Source organism: Etheostoma cragini, chromosome 6 (genome assembly GCF_013103735.1).
Source record: "Etheostoma cragini isolate CJK2018 chromosome 6, CSU_Ecrag_1.0, whole genome shotgun sequence".
NCBI lineage: Eukaryota > Metazoa > Chordata > Actinopteri > Perciformes > Percidae > Etheostoma > Etheostoma cragini.
The window spans coordinates 12,329,028-12,349,832 of NC_048412.1; the positions used below are offsets into that span (position 1 = coordinate 12,329,028).

General features: G+C 37.8%; 1 protein-coding gene across 2 annotated transcripts in view; it reads right to left on the bottom strand.

The window, feature by feature from the left end:
- cdkal1 (CDK5 regulatory subunit associated protein 1-like 1) overlaps positions 1-20,805 on the bottom strand; it is a 224,615-nt gene that overhangs the window by 35,722 nt on the left and 168,088 nt on the right. For both annotated transcript variants that reach the window (XM_034873932.1, XM_034873931.1), the window contains one exon: positions 17,980-18,042. In XM_034873932.1, coding sequence (XP_034729823.1) covers positions 17,980-18,042 — 63 coding nt within the window. The remainder of the gene's footprint in view (positions 1-17,979; positions 18,043-20,805) is intronic.

Consider the following 20,805-nt stretch of genomic DNA (forward strand, 5'->3'; position numbering starts at 1 on the left):
GGGCTCTAAGCTAAGCTACACAGATACTGTGTGTATAAATAAAAGCAAATTATATATTGGAATTTAGGCCAAATGCATTGAGAATCAACAGCATACAGACAGATTAAGGAATGTTACAGCTATAACACACAGGTTAGGTCAAAAAGAAGTCACTTGAGCATTACAAGGGGCAACCATGACCTGGTGGATTGTGGGTTTGAAAGACATTACCTGATCTGCTATGAATGCACATACTATATTGCATGTGTATGTGTGTTCTAATAAACACTGTGTTACACTACTTGAGTCTTCTAAAAAGAAAGAATTCATGTAACTCAATATTTTTTCTTACTTTTTACCGTTGTCTAATTATTTATCAGTGGATGCTGTTCAAATGAGGGCATAGTCCTTTTCTGCCTCTTCCTCTACCCCTTCACTCTTCTGGGTAAATATATGCATTACATGGACTGTATATCTGAAGATTTTAGAGTTTAAAAAAAATCAAATGACATTCATACTATTTGTATCTGAATTTCAAAGATGACCACACTATGCCAATTGTTGTAACATGGTTTTCTCTACTTTGTTACCTTCTGTTACTCCCTGTTACTTGGATCTTTTGATCCAACCTGCAAAGCATACAGTACTGTGAATTTCCATTAAGTATATTATCGTGAGATCATAACTTCAACCCATCACTTGAAAGACAAGTAAGAGCATTAGTTAATGAAAATAAACACACGTGTGTGCGTTGCCTGTGGCCAATAAGCATTTGATCCTCTCTTCTTTCTTTCAACAGAAGCATTATGTCATCAAGTTGTCTGACAAGCCCTCAGGGTGATGCTTCTTCCTCTCAAAGCTGGATTTATTTTAACAATATGACAGAAATACATGAGACAAATGGAGTTAGATAATAGAGAAAGGGGCCTCAAAATAGAGAGAAAGAGAGAGAGAGAGAGACAGAGAGAGAGAGAGAGAAAGAAAGAGACAGACAGACAGACAGACAGACAGTCTAGGGGCCTCATGTATAAAAGACTGCAGCTTTCATTCCAGAAGATGGTGTACAGCCAAAACTTGAAAAGTACCTAGGCGCAGATATATTCACATGTATAAAACCGGGCGTATGCCAGGTCCTGGACACCTCTCCTTTACAAACAACAAAAAAAGTAAAAAAAAAAAAAATTCGTTTGGAGGTTTGTCATCTGGGAAAAGCAATAAAAGAGTGGCAAATGGTGACCGGGCGGTGACAGTGGTAGATTTATTTAAAAAAAAAAAGGCTCTAATGTTGAAGTGAAAATGAGGATAAAAGTGGCAGTACCACACCAGTTACTGAACAACATGCATCTCAGTGTAAATTCAAATTACGCACAATAAGCAGTTTGAACTTACTGATATAATGCCATTTATTTTCTAAGTGTTAGTAGGCTCAGTGAAAAGTGAGGCCTGCGTCTCCACGGGAGGTGGCAGTGCACCTGGATCCGCTGCGCCACGTATAGATGGAATGATAAAAGAGTAAATAGAACTAAAGTACCAGAATTGTGTGCAGAATCAGGACAGTTAAGACGGCCCAGTGTTTGCCGGACCGCGTCATTTCCTACAACTTGTTCACTAAAATGGCCCGCAAATCCTCCATGGGATCAATTACGCATGACATGAGTTTTCCCAACCGACACCGTGTGTGTTCTTGGGGAGATGGATCCAATTCCTGTACGCCATGGATGTCTGAGGCTCAGTGACTACAGACTCAGATTCTATCACATTTTTGCGTGCCTATCTTTTTGTTGCACAGTGATTACATATTTCATCTATGGAAAACACAGATGACTAAAAGTATTTTCGAAATGTATTTTCCATTCTTTTCCCGTCTTCATGTTAAACAGAGGTTAAATAGCCTGCAAATTATTGAAATACGTAAAACATCATTCACATAAATGATCAAACTTTCATGAATTATGTTTTTTTTTTCATAGACAACGTCACAAACATATGCCAGTAACTGAAGTGGAAACATTATTTTAAAATGTTTGGTGAGTTTCGGCAGAGCAAGAAAAGACTTTCGGACGGCCCAAACATTCTCACGTCAAGTTCATTTTTATAAATCACACCGGCTGCTAGAAAACCAGCGTTCGCAAGCTTTTCGTGCGTACGCAACATTAATACATGAGGCCACAGGTCATTTTAATTTAAAATGTTTTTTTGGGTCTGCATTTGACATTTTTGGCAAATTATGTAAATGTGTGTTAAATGATGATGCAAATTAGGTAAAGAGAGTAACCTGAGGGAGGAAAATGAGCGAAGAAACTCAAGTCCTGGTGTAAATGACCAGGAAATTCATTCAGTTACTGAGAGTGACAGGGTTCATTGTCTCCCCTTTGAAGAGAACCCTGAAGTTTTGGGAAATTTTGTCAGCAATCAGAATGCAAATTCTCTACAGTGGTTAAACCACAGAGATTATCAGTGTAGCTCAACTGACAGCAGGGGTTCCCAGCCCTTCATCTTATGCTCGGTTTGTGCTACAAACAACAGTATGGACTACAGTATTTACTGTATTTAGTAGTGAAAAATTATCAATTTGAAGGGTAAAATCCCATTGCTAAAAAACAACACAGGCACCGCCAAACAACCTTGCCGCTCAGTTATACACAATCAAAGAGCAAAGAGATCAAGCAAGAAAGAGCAAAAGTGTTAAAACCATTAGGTGTACCCTTTAACACATAGCAGTGTATACCTAAATCAAACTAATAGTCAGAGTATTATTCATATATATATATAACTTTTGTTCAATAATTAAGTTAATACCCACAAGAGTGTGTAATATCTACAAAAAAGACAGATAAAATGACCTTATAAATGTCATGAAATAAGTCTGTTAGCCAAGCCACTATGTGTACTGAAACAACATGTTGCAGCTGGTTCCCTCTTTAAAGATGTGTAAGATAACAAGAATCAGATAACTGGTTTCTGGTGTATAATAGCACCATACGTGTGCATGAGCAACCACCAAAGGAGTGGCTCTGAAACAGACAAATGAAGCAAATGTTTGAGCCTCACCTGCGCCCATTCACCGTTTTATTCACTTTTTTTTTTAAAGGAATGAAATACAACCACAGATGAAAAAACAAGCTTTTGTAGTCAAAAGAAAGAGATGATCCCTGATGCTTTTTTATGTTTAATGGGCTTAAAGTCCACTTTTGTAACTGGCAAGACTTCCAACAACTATAACTCGCTTCAACAAGTCCGGGCTCTCGTATATCAACACTCAGTGAGGGTAACGAAAGAAAGTAAAGAAGAAAGAGATGAGTAAAGCGAGACAAAGATGAAGAAAGAAATGGTAGACTACTAAAGACGGGTGACAGAAGTCGAGAGTGCAAGTCTAGATTTTTAATCAATCGAGACAGCAGACATTCTTTTCATCCAATCACCCCTAAAATGTACAGACTTCTGAATGTGAGAAGGAAGAAGTGTAAGATGATGATGGAACGAAAGACACAGCTTGAGGAAAAAAAAGCACAGGGACCATCAGCTGCTATAACTGGCTTACAGCGAAGTTTAAAGTCAGTGGGGAAAACATTTGAATGCTCTTTAGATTGATAGGCCCATCTGCTTTGCACTACATATATCCTGTGTCTCTCTTCACCAAAGCATGTGTTTTTGCAACATGCTGTTTATACTGTACATCTTCAACACAAGCGGACTTTTATGATACATAATATACCGCTGTACAGGGATGCAATTCTACATTACAAGTGTAATGTAACTACACGCTAATTAAAAAGGATAAGCAAGGCGTCAAAGGATTAACAACCATCAACATAAACACCATAAATTATCCTTTTAAAAAGCATTGGACAGTTTTTAACACATGCTTAGAATTATAAGCAGTTTAACCTAATATTTTATAATATATAATGCAAATATGAAATGTGTGCCAGCCTAAACAAGATAGGTGAATTCATTTTGGGTGACAGCCAATTTACACTTGTTCCTTAAGTGATATATTAATGCCTAGTTTATGAACTGATAATTACGGTCTCAGGAAATCCTTATTGGTCCGAATACGTTGCTACCCAATTAATCTAAATGTCCCGATGTACAAAAGATCCAGCTGAATGTTTCCACATTGCACTTCATTGTTTTCCCATAGCTGGTTTGCCACAGCTTCTCAATCCCTGCCTCACCTAACAACGCTTGTTAATTACAGCTATTTATTAGCCCCAAATAGCCAATTAACAGGCCTTCATCACAAAAAGAAAACACACTAATCTATACACACCACATTGAGAGATGACTCCACCAAAGATTATGAAGAAAAATTAAAACCATAGCCACCGATGTGAATAGGTGTCAAAGTTGAAACACGTCTTTGTTTTCTTGTCTCTCGTTTGATTCCATAAATATTTTTTTTTCTTCTTTTTCCTGAGGTGTTTGTTTGCTTTCTTTTGTCTCCATTTCTCCCCTTCAATGTGTGAAAGCCCTGACTGTTATTTATCTTTATCTTTCAGTGATTCTCTCCTTTATTCTCCAAATCTAGCCAGGTTGTTTTGAGTTAGCAGTGAGTAATGACGTTGGTCTGTTATAACACTCTCCTATATCACTCTTACAGCAGTGCAACAGCAGCAACATAAAATTGACAAAACAGCAGACATCCTTGTGCAGAAAACAAGCTGTGATCAAAACAATACTTACAGGAAACAATACCTCAAGGAAACAATATCTAAATAATAAAAGGGCAGAGAAATGGAAAATTTCAACTGCCCTGGTGGTTTTATAGAGGGCCTGGATTACCCTTCCGTTTTACACAGTTACAGTTTATTACATGCATGTCTAGAAACCATCAACCATCCACTGTTTTAAATTCTGATTATGTAAAATGTCTTGTTGTGTTGGAAAATCACACAATACAATCAGTGCTAAAAGTTAGTGGGGATACAGAGTAAATACAGTTACAAAAAACTAAATTACTCCCTTAAACTAATCACTTCTCTCTCACTTTACAATGAATATCTGATAGACTTCCAACAGATTTGAAGCCGTTTTGTTATTTTAAGCTCCAGCATGGTTGACTGCAGTTTTATGATAGCGTCAAAATGTGGTTGTGTTCACGTAAAGCTGGTTTATTGATTAGATGTCAACAGCAGATTTATAGTTTTGCAGTGGTGTAGTCGGTGGTGTAACGAGACCACTGAATCATTTCCGGAAGGGATGCTTTTTTTGTTTGTTTACATTGTTACATCTAGTTTGTTTTACGTTGTAACTGACAGAAATGTAGCTCACTTTACCATTTTTAAAATGATAACATTCTTATGACAAATATTTTGGAACTTGAAACTTGTTTGAGTGTAATTAAAATGCATTTGTCAATAATTGCTCAGGAACAGAACAGAAAATGGTCTGTGAGAACACTGGAGAGGGTAAGGAAGAAACTGAATGATTACATTTCTTTCCACCTTAACAAAGCAACAGCAGCAGCCTCTGCCCTACGTTCACACCTGCAGTACAGTGACATTATGTTGAATCCAAAATTAGCGTTTCGAGTAAGAATCAATCCTATCAAACGTCTGGGCTGAAAAAAAATGACTCAAGATCCTCAGAGTCTAGATATATATTTAGGGATAAGAATACATTCTCTAAACCTTTCTCAAAGATGTCAGGATGAGACAACTTGGGAATAATCCTTGTCACACAAACACATACAAAGAACATAACAAGGCTATAAAAAAAAAACTTGCTGTAACAATTTTTTACTGCATTCATTTAAACTCTAAATATCTTTTATACTATCTTTTTTCCTTACACATGCACATGCGAATGCACGCACACACAGCCTGCAGTCAGTTAATGTATCCCTTCCACCCTGCTGTGCCCCAGTTTTTGTAAGTCAACTATAATGAGAATAAAATGTCTACACAGAAGTGATCCCACATTTGGCAATATACACACATCTCATTTATAGGGCCATGCATGCAGCCTGTGTATGTCTGTCTGTCTTAAAATGTGTGTGTGTGTGTGTGTGTGTGTGTGTGTGTGTGTGTGTCTCCTGAGTACAAGGTTACAATTCTTCAGGTCCTGCACTATGTTTGCATGCACATAAGAAAACAGAAGTACAGTTAGCAACCTAAGGCAGGAAATTAAATAATTTGTTCAAATAAATTGTTACGGTAAAACTCATGTTCTGAATGTTTTTTTCATTTGCACAGTGTGTTGTATCTTGCTAGTGGTGCTTAAGAAATACTGTTACCGAAAGCACAAAGAACAATCTTTTTATCAAAATGTCTAAAAGCAGAAATCTTTATTTTAAAAAGAATTTATGCTGCGATGGGCATTATTTTTCATAAATTATAATATAAAGAATTTATAAGAAACATAAAGATGTGAAATCCTTGCTTTTCAAGAATCAATGGGCCCTTACAAAAAGTAAAATTCTAAATAGATGCTGTGCTTTATTAATTTTATTTGTAACGGGTTCCAAATTTTTGATTGGTTGATAAAAACCTAATCCTAATGTAAACACACTGTTTGCAAATAGTCACTACATAATGAGCTCCTGTGTGTGCGTATGGGAGTGCAGATGTGGTTAGTTGGTGATCAATGACTTAATGGATAAAAGGTGGTGTTATTAGGACTGACGTTGTTACTGTGTATTGGAAAGAACAACAATGCAGGGTTTAACAACTCATGCAAAGGCAGTAACATTGAACAAAGCCAGAATACAATTCTTATAAAGTGACAAATATCCAAGGTTGGTAAGAAAACCAAATGTGGGTTGAGTTTTTGAAATGCTAACTGGGACTGATTACAAGACACATTTAACAACAAAACTATTTCAAAATATAGTTAATATATAGGTAATACCTGTGCAGAATGCAGCTTTAAGACATACTTCTAAAAAACAGTCCCACTAAATAAAAGAAGATTTGTTATTTTAATCTCCTTGGGAAATGTGGACAACCGGTAAACTTACATCGGTCAAGATAAAAGCTCTGCAACTTCCAAGTAAAATCAATAAGTAAACACAAGATTCCAAATGTTGTAAACATGGTAATTCACAATGGAAGATAAGCTCTCCACAGCTTGTTAAATGAGAAGCTAAAGTAGCTAACAAAAGGAACTGATGTAGTTAGCATTTATCAAGGCAAAGTGAATTAATCCTACAGAGATTGGCTGATTTAGTCCTCTGTCTAGACAAAGTGTTTGCGACTGTGTGACACTGTGATAAGCTGAGATTTAAATGGGACAGGTAAATGCAATCGCCAATCTTAAAACACGCCTAACACTAAATAACTCTTTTCTGTACCTATAGATCTCACCCTTTTTCCCTCATGTGTTTGGATTGAAAATGGGATGAAAACAAAATCCCTAAACAGAACGGGCCAAGGAAGGAAAGCAGAAGGAAGGATCCTGTAGCCTGAAACTATCCATGTGAATTTTCATATAGATTGTACTGGGTTCTGTTGAATCAGGCTTCTAATCTTTCTAATGACAGGCTATGTTTAACAATCAGGCAGACAGACAGACTAGGGCTAGGATAGGGCTGAAAAAACAGCACACATACATACGTAAAAATACATACATTCCAACAATGTGAGGTTTAATGATAGTCAAAACATTGAAACAACTAAGTCATGGCAAACATATGCATACTGTTCTGGCATAGACACCTACAACAAGACAGTACACACATTCTGTTTAATCAGCTGGGCTGGTGAACTCCATCTGCTAGAGAATGGCCTTCATTAAGGACCCTATGTTTACGGCCCAGCCAAACCGGGACTAGCACGAAAATGTATTCTCAAACAATAATCGGAGTTAATAAGGTTGTGCAAGTAGGTCTAAGTTCCACTTGGTCCAACAGAATAAAATAAAATAAACCCTTTCCCATCAATTCAATTCATTTATTACCATAACAGTGTTTATTACATACATTAGCGAAGACTCTAATAACGCACTCACCAGCTTTCTGTAAATGTAAGAAGCAGTGAAGAGAGAAGAACACCAAGCAAGTCTCCACCTACAGATAAATGCTTGTCAGCTGAATACAAACAAAGCTAGGATTTTCAGGTAAGTGTAAAGTTCTTTGCACCAAAACATCATAACAACAGAAAAATGCCAAAATCTCTTCAGTTATGTAGTTGAACATAGTCTGATGTTGGATATATCAAAAGAGCCTTTTGGTCATTCAAAGAAAAGAAATTGCAGCCATTTTCACACCTTAGTCATTACTAGTCGTTTCCAACATCTCCTATTAGCATAAAATGAAACACCCAATCGTACCCTAGTTATGGTTGATTTATTAAAAAGAAGAGAGATCCACTTAGCCAGCCAAGCAGCTGCAGAATAAATAAGCTAATACACACAAAAACACAACTTTCCTAATAAACCTGACTGAATTGGAGGCCTATTGACAGAATCAGGAAGCATTCACACTCCTGTCTAGAAAACCATTTAGCAACACAGACCCTAATACCCCTCCCTCATTCATTTATCTGTCCCTTTCTCTCTGCCTCCCCACACACACTCCTGCCAACCACCCCTCCATTCAGATGTCAGTCACAATGCATCTTGTTCAAAAGAGGTTTCTGCACACCCATGGTTCCTCTGGCCCACTGTGTGTGTGTGTGTGTGTGTGTGTGTGTATGTGTGTGTGTGTGTGTGTGTGTGTGTGTGTGTGTGTGTGTGTGAGAGAGAGCCTGTCTTTACTGACGTGTGTAAATAACAAAAGACTGATGCCTTTGGCCCAACAAATGGAAGCAATCAACAAGCCATTACAGCACACACGGTGTCACTTTGAGAAGAGTGTAAGTGAAAGAGCAGAATTCTTTTTAGATTTTATTACAAAAAGGAGATCAATATTTCAACCAACCAAGCAGACTGATCCTTTTGGATTTCTTAAATTCTATTTTCCCGACCCCACCTCCATTTCCCAATTTAAGTCAGTTTTTTTAGGTGAACTTATAAATCTTTTCTTCGGCTAGAAAAGACGACATACAACAACTATTTCCTTTTCAGCTTCACAGCCATGGGACTATAAAGGGCAGATAAAAAGATTTGATTGAATGCTACCTAATGTTTTCAGCAGCAACCGGCATTACTGTGACTAGATTAAATGGCTGTTTTCATGTCAGTGTTCTTTTATTTTGCTTTTATTTAACCAGGAAAAGTCTCATTGAGATAAAAAATCTCTTTTTCAAGAGTGTCCTGGCCAAGACAGGCAACAGTACAACCACACATACAAACACAAAATACATAAAATCATTAAAACATAAAACAACTGAAACAGCAAATCCCTCAAAATCAACCCGAATCCTAAACACATTGCGAAAAGCCCTCTACAGCCAGATGTGCCTGCCTCCAAGTCAATTACCATCCTCACATAAGTTTCATGGATTTCGGTAACTTGTTCCATAGAGGAAGCAGCAAACTTAAACACAGTTTTTCCGAGTTAAGTTCTAACCATTGGAACAGATAGAAGTAAAAGATTTTGGGAACAAAGTGTAAAGTGACACTCCATTTTCCACTAGTTAGAAAACACACTAAGACGCACAATTTAGAAATTAAAGAATGACCCGCCACATCAGATAATAATATTAAAGAAAGAATGGCCTACAGGAGTCTCTGCCTGTGATTTTGTTTTGTTAAAGTTCAACATTTGTTGTGTCTTAATTGTATCACAAAAAGTAGCTCACTAATTTAGAAAACTTTTCAGAAACTATTGGCTTCACACTTTCTCTTCTATGGGTGTATAGAGGGATGGGACTATATAAAAGGAACAGACAACATTTTAAACCGAATCTTTTTGTGGTCCACACTTCCGCCACACCCACAATAGACAGCTGAGAAGATTTTGCAATGTTGTAACATATATAAAGGTGGTTAAGCATATCAAAACCCAATGCTACAGTTTTGTTGTTATGTTGCTGCTACACCAGCATCCACATTCCCTACAAGTAGCAGTACGAGTCAGATTATCGGAGTTGTGGCTGTGTACTATTCAAGCCCTTGACATATTGCGCTGCTATCTGTGACTGTGCTGACTGTGTGCAGACAGAATCTGGAAAAAGTAAAGCAGGCCAGCTACTTTAAGGATGGGCATGATAAAGAAATCCCTACAGAAACATTAAACATTGCACAGCTCTGTAAAAGGATGTTACAGGTTGCCATGTTTGGCAGAGTTGTAAACTGTTTGTGTGTAGTGTACTGTATGTCTCCGACAAATACAGCCTGTAGCTATAATGTGGTGTTGAATACATGATAATAAAACAAAAGAAACCCGTGAATATTTCAAAGACAAATGTTTGTTTTTCACCAAATGGACTAAGTAATTATGGAGGCTCACATGTGTTTATACTTTTGTGTGACCAAACGTGTATGTGTTGTGCAAGTCCCTGTTGTGTAACCTTGAAAGATTGAAAGCATGTCTACATGGTTATAGTGCTCTACTGAACAGTAGCAGAAGAAAATCATGTCTTTGGCTAGCAGCACTACAATGTGGGAGGAATTTCAGAGTGTGCACGTGCGCATGCACACACACCTTATTGCATTTGTTCCATATCAGTTGCCTTTGATCAAACAAGAGGTGCAATATTAACCTGCACACTAAGACGTATGTACAGTATGTACACAAAAGAACTTCTCAAATATAAAAAGCTGAATCTTTAGTCTATCAACTTTGTCATAGAAAGATCCTCTAAATACTCAGACACGCATCCGTCTGCAGACCTGCTTTTAATCAAAATACTGGAGAAAAAAAGCCTAGAGATCCCAGAAATGTGAACAGTTGGTCTAATTCTGTAACTAACAGAAGAAACGCATAAAATTAGCAGAAAAACATATATTATTACAGTACAGCTCATGTTAAGGAATTAAGAGTACAAATAGATGGCCTTTATTTCCCATGTGCTGGCAAAGAAACACCAGAATACTTGCATGTTTTGGACTTCAACAAGCCCCTGTTCTTTTAGTGGAGATTTTATTTAGATTTCCAAACGTAAAGACAACAAAAACAATGACAACATACATTTAACCCATATTGAAACAAACAAGCTAAACCTCGATATCTTCAACTTCAGTTCACTTGATCTTTAAAAGAGCTACAGTTTTTTTCCCATTTTAAACTAGAAGGGCACTCAAAGAGCGCACACCTCTACCAAGGCTTTTGGAACTGGAATTTTTCCAGTCAGAAACAAATTTTTCCAATTATTTCGACACTGCATGACTGCAGCCCGAACATCCAATTTTGCAATGTTAACAAAAATGATTTGTTTATCTGCCCCGTGATTCAGATCCATTCCAAAATAAAACAGGTTCTTCTTTGGCCCATGCTACATCCCTTCACCAAATGTTATTAATATTGGGCCAGTATTTCTTCGGTAATCCTGCTGACAGACAAACAGACAAACAATCAAACAGATCCGAAAACATTACTTCCTTGACGGAGATAATAAGTGGGTTTTAGGAGAGTATGTAGATTTCCAGTGTTTGAGTAAAAGTTTCTTAACTACTCTGCGTAAATCATAAATTTGGATTAGATGTCTGAGTTGCATATATTTAACAAATTCTGCATTAGTCAGATCAATTTGTTTTGCAGATCAGTCCAAGGACTGAAGGGGTTTACATTCAATAAATTAACATTTGAATTCCTTGAAGAATTGTATTGAAAAACTATCCAAGGACTGTTCCCCTTGTTTCTGGAATTGATATTGGGTAAAGAATAGAAATGAGAACTTTGGAACCCAAGCCATGTTAACAGATTGATTCTTCTTGTAAAATTGATGGGATGATTAATCCATTTAACTAAGTCAGATTTCATATTATTGAGTAACAATTTATTTTGTTCTATATGTTTTTATGTATATACTGTATGCATATCTAAATACTTTTTCCAGAATGTATTCTGAATGAACATCCAAAAAAACACAATAACATTTCCATGTATTGCTAAGTCCATCATAATTACCAAATTAGATTAGTAGTGTTATCAGCAGAAAAATAACATAACATAATTAACTGTCTTTGTATAGAAGCAACACTTTAAATACCTTCAAGGTCTCACTTTACATAACCAGACTTTATAAGAGACATACTGAACCTAGAGACAGACATGGCTTTCACAGAATAGACAGAAAGAGACAGATGGGTGAAAACACAAGTTAAGAGACCTTGACAATAAAATAAATCAACACAACCAATATTTCTTTCTTCTTTCCGCCTTCCTTTCTCCCTGGTTCTCTTGCCCTAAATAGTCAGTTAATTAACAGAAGAGGAGAAAAAGTGCGGCAAGCAAATGTCAAGTTCAACAAATATGGAGGTTAGCTTTTTGCAACAATGCAAAACAACAGCAGCTTAAAAAAAAAAACTCAATCTGCAAAATAAAAGTAATTAAAATTGCCGAAATGGGAAAAAGCGGAATACTAATTGTTCAGTTTAGCATCATGCAAAAAAATATATAAAAAACTGATCTGCTGGGGAGTGGGAGAATTGTTAGACTAATTAACATTTTTTTTCCTTTTTCTAAAAAATGATAAATAATTAAGTCAACTTCTGTGAGGCACACTGGGATTTTAGAATAAGAGTGAGAAAAAGGGAAAAGTTTTAGAGTAATTAAGTATTTTATTTCCTGCAAACGCTATGTCTCTCTTGTTAGTCTTTCATTATCAGCATTTCCTTTAACTTCCTCCTACTCCATTTCAAACTTGCAGTTTTCTATCTGTCTTTCTCTCTGTGTATGTTTTGTGTGGCTGGGCAGGTGCAACGGGCCATGTTGACAGCTTGTCCCTTCTCTCTTGCCGCAAGGGAAACTGTCACCCCTGTCATTCAGTCCTATGAACACAGCATGGAGAATGTATGTATGTGTCTATGTGTGTGTTCTCAGGAGACTATGACAGTGTGTGGTGAAAGGAGAGTGGGGCTTTATCAGCTCTGCCAGAAAAAACTGAAAGCATGGAAAGAGACACACACACACACACACACACACACACACACACACACACACACACACACACACATTTAGGTTGCTGAGAATGACTAAAGCGTGATGGGGGTTTCACAACCTCAACCTGGAAGGGCAAAGCCCTAAGGGTGCAAAACCTTAGACCAGATCACATGGTGATGCAGCAAAGGGAGAGAAGTGTGTGTGTGTGTGTGTGCAACTAAACATGCACCCATTTGCACAGGGAAATAATAATAATAGAAAGACAAGCATGCCAGTAGCCCTGTGTATATCACTCCTCTAATTGGATCTCATAGATGGATACAATACATACTTACTTGTAATGTGAACGCAGAGAACAGGCACAGCAAAGACCTATAGGTCACACAAACAACCAACCAAGCTAGCTTGCTAGTGCTAGCTCTGTTTACTGGCGTACATGCTGGGGAACCACGGCAGTACCCAGAGGTCTGCGTTTACCAGCCAGAAAGAAAATCCCCTTGATGACTCGTGTCAGAAGGGTTAAAAAATCAGCAACTTTCCCTCTTTATTGTTTAGCTTAGAGCAAAACAGTTAAAACCAAAATACATACCAAGAGGGTAACAGCAACATTGGTACAAATATTTCAGTCTCAAACTGTCGGTCTTGGGACCGACATAGGTTGCGGACCTGTACATATTAAACTTATACCAGACTTGTTTAAGAGTGAGGCACCACTACTCATGTGGGACCCAGGCAGCCAAAAACAAGCAAGGACTTGTATTCCAAAACAAAACACAAGACTTCAACATGGCTCAGTGGGTTACACAGTCACGGCCTTAGAGAGTTTGTTAGTGTGAGTGTGTGTATGAGTGTGGTAGTTTGTGTGTGTGTGTGTGTGTGTGTGTGTGTGTGTGTTTGTGTTTGTGTCCAGTGCTGGGCATTGGCCCTAGACAAAGTGCTCCGCCAGCTTTCTGCCCACTGGTCTTTTCATTGCTGATGGATGGGCATGGTTCAGCACCATCTGGCTATAGGATATTTCACATTAATCATCACACGCACACACACCCCTCTTAAACATAATCACACCAGATCTACATTACCTCAGACATATTTGTAGTTACAAATATGTTTAATATACAGAAGCAAAGTGAAAGAAGACAGAGAAAGAAAGAAAAAATAGAAAAAAGTCAAAAGAAAAACAAAGGAAGAAAAAAAAGAATATTTAATGTAATTCAGAGCCCATTTTCATTTGCGTTTAAGCTGGCCATTTTCCACATTTGTGATTCGGAAATTTAGCCATGGGAGATTAAGAAACATGCATGGTACAAAAAAAACAATTAGTTAATTTAAAAACATTGTTTCATTTGGTTGGTAGCCTGGAGCTATGGAACAATAAAGCCTTACCAACCACCACCACCCTGACTCAGTCTTTATTAATGACCTTTTCAAACATACTGTAATAGGATGTGTTTTAACAATAATAGCTCCCCCCCCCAAAGCAACCGCATACACACACACACACACTTGCATTAGTAAACACATAAGATCCTTACATAGCCTATAAGCTGATTGGCTAGACACCCAAGGGAATTTAATGTAAAATAAGAGGCATTATCAGACTTAATTTATTTATATCTAACGGCTATATGGGCTTAATAAAAGCTGATTTTCCTCAACATTTCCACGGTATATGGACATGGGCAAGGACAGGCAGAATGTGGTTGATCTGGAAAGAAGTATGCTTGACATTAGATCCGTTATCATTAAATCATATCTCACGGCTATCTGGGTTTGAAATGCACAGGGATTTATTGGCACATTTACATTACATTTACAATCTATGAAAAAGGAATGTAAAATATCTAAGGTATGAGGGTTATTAGATACCATATAATAGGACAGGATTTTTGACCCATTATATCCACAAAATATAGTGAAATAGTCAAGGTTATCAGACAGTTAGTTAAAAATGTACTCTGCTGGGGATTAAAAACATTTGATGTTATATACTTAGCAGAAAAAAAAGTAAAACATGGCATGTCAGAGCAGAGTAAGTATTGGCATTAGTAGCATGTGTATTATCCATTTAATTTAATTACCTATTTAACAAAGTTTTTAAGGTAGAATATGTCACTTTTGTCAGTTGGTGTTTGTAAACACAATATTGAAAGTTGGACCTTTCCTCCGAGAGCAGCGGTGGACGAGCGAGCTGGATAGTGAATGACTATAGTGTTACATAGTGTTCATATAGTGTGTGCATTAGATTGGTGCTACGGTCTTTTCACTTCTGTCTGTGTGTGTGTTTGGTCCTTTTGTCTTGTGCCGGTCTCCCTGTCAATGCCAGTTTTTTGTGTTTAGTTGTGTCTCCCCCCTTCCTGTATTTCCTCTCTTTGTTTTGGAGTGAAACATTTGCTGGAAAGGAAGGATTGTGGAAAAGATGCACTGTGCCTTCTTCGGTGTGTGTAGTGTACCTTTCTGCATGTTGTCATCTGGACCAATGTTTTGCATTTTTATTTTGCTCTTTAAATTTAAAGCATTTTGATCACAAAAAATATAGTGTATACATTGTTTTTAAGGATTAGATTTGGAACATGTTATGCCATTATATGTATAGGACAGCTGAAGACAAAGAAAAGAGGGAGAGGGAACAACATGCAGCAAAGGGCCGTAGGTCGGAGACAAACCCGCGGCCATTGCGTCGAAGAGTTCACCTCCATATATGGACGCGCGCTCTACCAGTTGCACATACTTTACCTTTAACAGTTTTGTGAAAAACAATTCACAAAAAATGAATATAGAAATTTGAAAGAAAATATGTTATCCCTATATTACGACTAGATTTCTAACATTGTATTCTATGAGAGGGCATTTCAGAAGGTCTAGGGTTTTACTAGACTGGGTAAACCCCGCCCACTCTGCTGGCGATTTGATTTCACCCTGCAGCTCGGTCTGGAAACCTGCACTTTTAATTCTCATGCTTCAGTTCCCAATTTTGCAGGAACTAATCCCAAACTGGCTTATCTAGCTTGCGCGCTATTGGCGGGTTTAACATGTTGACAATAGAGACGCGACCAAGCAGCTTCAACATAGCCATCGAAGCCCAGCAACCCGTTGATGCCTCTGTCGCATCTATGTCAACCAGATCGTTGGTCTGATTGGTTGAAGTACTATCCAAATGCGTACATAGTCATTTCAACTATGCCTGTTGGTCACGCCTCTTGTACAGAGAAAATACAGAACAGACTACCCAGACCAATGCTCAATCAAAAATCTATTTAAAGCTTGCCTTGGTCACCTGATAGCCAAACTACGGTTCTACAGTAACTGCGGCCATATTTCATCTTTAGTCTTAACTTTATAAAAGACAAGGGCTGAGGATCTCAAGCTGACACTGGTTCAGATACACAATACAGTGTCTTTAACGTGGTACTTTACATAACATAGTTTTTTGAGAATGAAAAACTTATCCTTCCACATGTTCTGTATTCTCACAAAAAATTATGAAATACATACAACTTACTTGCCAGAGTCTGCCTTTTTGGCTTGGATGCCGGACATGCCCACTTCCAATAGAGAGTCTTTGACTTTCCGGTGTTGTGTCGAATAGTTTTTCTCTCCTCTTATAGTTAGAGATAAGGCTTGGTTCAGTTTTACATACCGACGGGGGAACAGTCTTCAACGGCGAAAGTGAAGCCAGGGTCGACCAAAGTGATGGTGAATATAAGTGCAAACTGGCTTTAACCTCTCAAGCTGAAGACATTATTGAAAAATGGGGTTACACAACTTCAGTTGTGTGGAAGTGGTTCGGATTTCACAAAAACAAGATAAGGCTGGTGTGCAAACTATATTGGCGGTTGGTGCCAACAAGGACGGGAAACATAGAAAATGTTTTCCTTCACCAGAACAGGTAATGTCTTGTCCCATCGACCAGTTATATTTGTCGGATGCGGAAGCTTAGCAAAGCAGGCTCAGTTCAGTATACTTTCTTTCTTAGTTGGTTTATCAATTCCTCTGGAAATTGTACTTGAGGATGAAGCATGTTCACAAATACTCATTATCTGATATAAATGCAAATGTGTTAATGAATTATATAGATATTCTCAGTTAACTTTGCTTAATTCACATTCCCAGTTTGTGAGCTTATGCACTTACTTCTATGTGTGTGTGTGTGTGTGTGTGTGTGTGTGTGTGTGTGCATGTTTCAGTGTGTGGGAGGCAAAGATCCATGCCTGTCACAGTGAAATCGTGATCTCTCTCATATCCTTTTAATTAGTGCGTAACATATAACAACAGCACCACAGGCACAAGCTCCTCTAGAGGTAAAAACTCTGCAAAAAAAACTTGGCCAAGCTTAAGCTTTAATAAATAAAGTGTGACAACTGCAAGGAAGGCTTCAATCCCCAACATGTTCACTGCAGTCACTCGGCAGTAGCAGGCTGCTGCCTGTACATTCTGTTGCTGTATTTGTTGTAATGATACGCAAGTAATCACTAATGTTAACACCGCAATTGAGACATTGGGCAAAAATATCGGATTGACCGATGCTATTTACTTGATTAAAGAAAGCTAAAACTAAGTGACACATATATTTCGCAGGATATAGCAATACACAAGGACCCATGATGGTCTAATATGTCAAAATACAATTTTTCTTTGTCATGACAGCAGAATAATGTGGTGACAGCTGTTGTCACTTTTCTTCATATAAGAACATCTTCATATAAGAACTGAGCACACACACAGACACACACTCACTCACACACACACACACACACACACACACGCCACAATGTAATCAGGAACCAACACACAGCTGTAGTCATCTACTAGATTGCTGACAAGAGGTGTCCATCTTGAGGAGACAACATACTCATCACAAGTTTAAAGACGGATAATGATATGATGATGGTGACCTACAACTATTTTTGAGGGCAAGTCAAGGGTCTAGAGGTAAATTAAGCTGAATACTCAGGGCTCTCCCCATTAATAGGCAGATGCAACAAAAAAGACCAGCATACTTTAAGGGCAAAACTGAAACCAGCAGATACGGAAGTGTAAAATGATCCAGCACCAAACACTGAAAGATGTCTTACCTTATGGTCGTAGGGGTTGTAAGAGTGGAAGAGTTGTGACAGCTCTTTAGTCCTCTGCTTCTTCTGCAATTAAAAGACAATACAGGGAATTTAAAGTTTAAAAAGCCAAAAAAAAGCTGGAGGTTGAGTATTACTTCATTTAGATTCCATTGTAGATAGTACGTATAGTTAGATTAAAACCCATTAATCTAGAAACATGGTGCAAACTACTCAGCCTCTGTCCCTTCTATTACAATTTGAATGTGACTTCCTCTAAATTGACTTGGTTTCTTGCTTTTTTTAATTTGATGAAATATTGTCACAGGCTTGTAAAACACATTTTTAACACTGTAAAAATAAACTTGACTTTACTTCTTGTTAATTTGGTATCAAAGAATACAAAACCTAATTAAAAACATTCCATGAAATGTCCTGAAATAGTCATAAAATGTAAACATTCACCTTAGTATGTTTACACTGTCCTCTTGTAGGGAATTGTATTCATGTATTGTATAGAAGGCAAATTAATCATATGTAAGTAGCACTGATCAGGATTTATTTACTTTATATATCTTGTTTTTTATACACACACTCCTTATCTAAAATTGAACATTATTTTAGTTTGGCATTTCCTCATCCATTGTCTTGCATATATAAATAACAAAATATATGATATAAATATGTACAAAGAGTGCAATTTCACTCATGTTAACTTATTGGGTCACTTAAACAGTAGGAAAAACAATGACTATGGCTGAGAACAACGCCTACAGTAATTCATTAACTCCATAAAATAAAGAATTGACATAGGGGAGAAATGTATTTGCCCACCAGCTGTGGCAAAAACATTTCTCGTTTTATTCTGTATTAAGTCTGGCCTTAACCTTGCATGTCCTTAATGTGTAATGAGATGCACAAGCGTGAGACATGACTGTTTGATGTGTGGCAGTTGTTAATGCAATCAGTTACATGAGGCTGATGCAGTTACAAAGAGTGCTAATTAGCTTGCTGATTAGGCCATGTCTGGCTAAGGGAGAAAGGATATACTGTATGTATTGGTTACTGTAGTTAAAGGGAGTATGCAGTGATTGCTATGCTCTCTCCCATTCCCTGCCTGTCTTTTCAGTGTACGTAAAGAGCTGAATTCAATGTCCTTAAGCCAGATCTGTACATATGGAGCATCTACAAGTTGCTCTGCTATCATACACAGGCATCATTAAGGCGCAACAGTCAAATGCAGCTTGAGGATTCAGAGAAGGAAGGCAAATCTTATAATACATAGAGATGTGTGGTCAAGTTTCCAGAGATAGACAGGCTAATGCTAATGCCCTTTGACAGGAAGAGTGGAAAGGATTCGGTACAAAAAGAATAACCAAACAAAGTAAACAGCCAAGAAGAAAATATGTGCAAAGAAAAGTTAATGCAGCACAGACGAAGGAAGAAATGTAAAATAAAGGTATGAGGTAGAAGTGTTTAAAGGTGGTGACTGTAATCCTCGGATAACTATCACTTCTACGTTCTCTGTTGTTCTCTGTCTCCAGTGAGGCCTATCCTTTCAGCGCTCTTTGCCTTAATATATTCTTTCCATCCGAGTATCCTTTCACTAGTTTTTCTTCCCCACTCTCCATTTCTACCAATTTTTTACTCATTCTCTCTTCACCCAGGGCTCTTGTGATCCATACAATCCTGTCATCATTGGCCCTGTCCATCTACTATCCTCTCATTTTTGTTCGCAGCTGATTCCCTCTTTCTCTTCCTGCCAACTACGTATCCCTCAGGGCTCTGCCTCTCCCTCGCTCCCTGTGTTTTTCTCCAGTAACGGAAAACTCTTACTTGTCATCATTCTGTCTCCACTATCACCCATCCTCCCGCTTATAAGTCTGTCCCTGCACATTCTCAATCCCTGCACATGCCTAAAGCACCCAAGGTGAGAGCAATTCTATCATCATTGCTCCTCAACAACATTCTCTCTTCTCCTTCCATCCCTTCATCACTCTCACCATCACTCTGTACTCAGTGATGCTCAACTGTGCATTTGTGTGTGTGTGTGTGTGTGTGTGTGTGTCTGTAAGACAAATGTAACCACCAACCACCAACCAGGTAAGGATTTCTCCCAGCAGAATGTATCCAGCACAGTAGCAGACACACATACACACGCGCCTACAAAAATACATACTCCAGGCCAACATTTTCTTCCACATTGACTCACACAAATGCATGCAATATACAAGGTTATTTAAATGCCAACATAAAAACCAAACTAGTCAACTCAAAGAGAAAAGAACAAGGAGACAGAGACTACAAAACAGATTAAAAAAAGGATTCAAAATGGTGAGAGAAAGAGAGATACATTTGTTATGTCCTACTGTAACAGGTTTTGATGAAGGGGGAAACTCGTCTCGTTACTAATTTTAGTGTGTGTTGCGTTGTTTTTCTAAATTGATGTTGCCACTCATGCGTCTTGTGATGGAAAAAGTTGGCTTAGGAGAAGCAAATGAAATGTTGTTATCCAACAACAGCTGCTGCCGGAGTGCCCTTGAGCAAAGACACCAAGATGCACCTGTGGAATTAATTGCCACCAGCAGAAGCGGAGATGTGTACTTTATTAAAGTCTGCACTGCATTTTCCTTTATTTTGTAAACCTGGATTACATTACTTTAAACTATATAATAATTACTTTGATGCACATACTTTTCAATACGTCTCTGGCAAGACAAGCCATAGAATTGGTTAACACACCTATTGTTGGCCCCACCTCATTGGCCTTATGCAGATGTTGATAAAAGATTCTACACCTGTGTCTTGTCATTCAATATTTCCCTAAAGAATCCTACTTGATTAAAACCC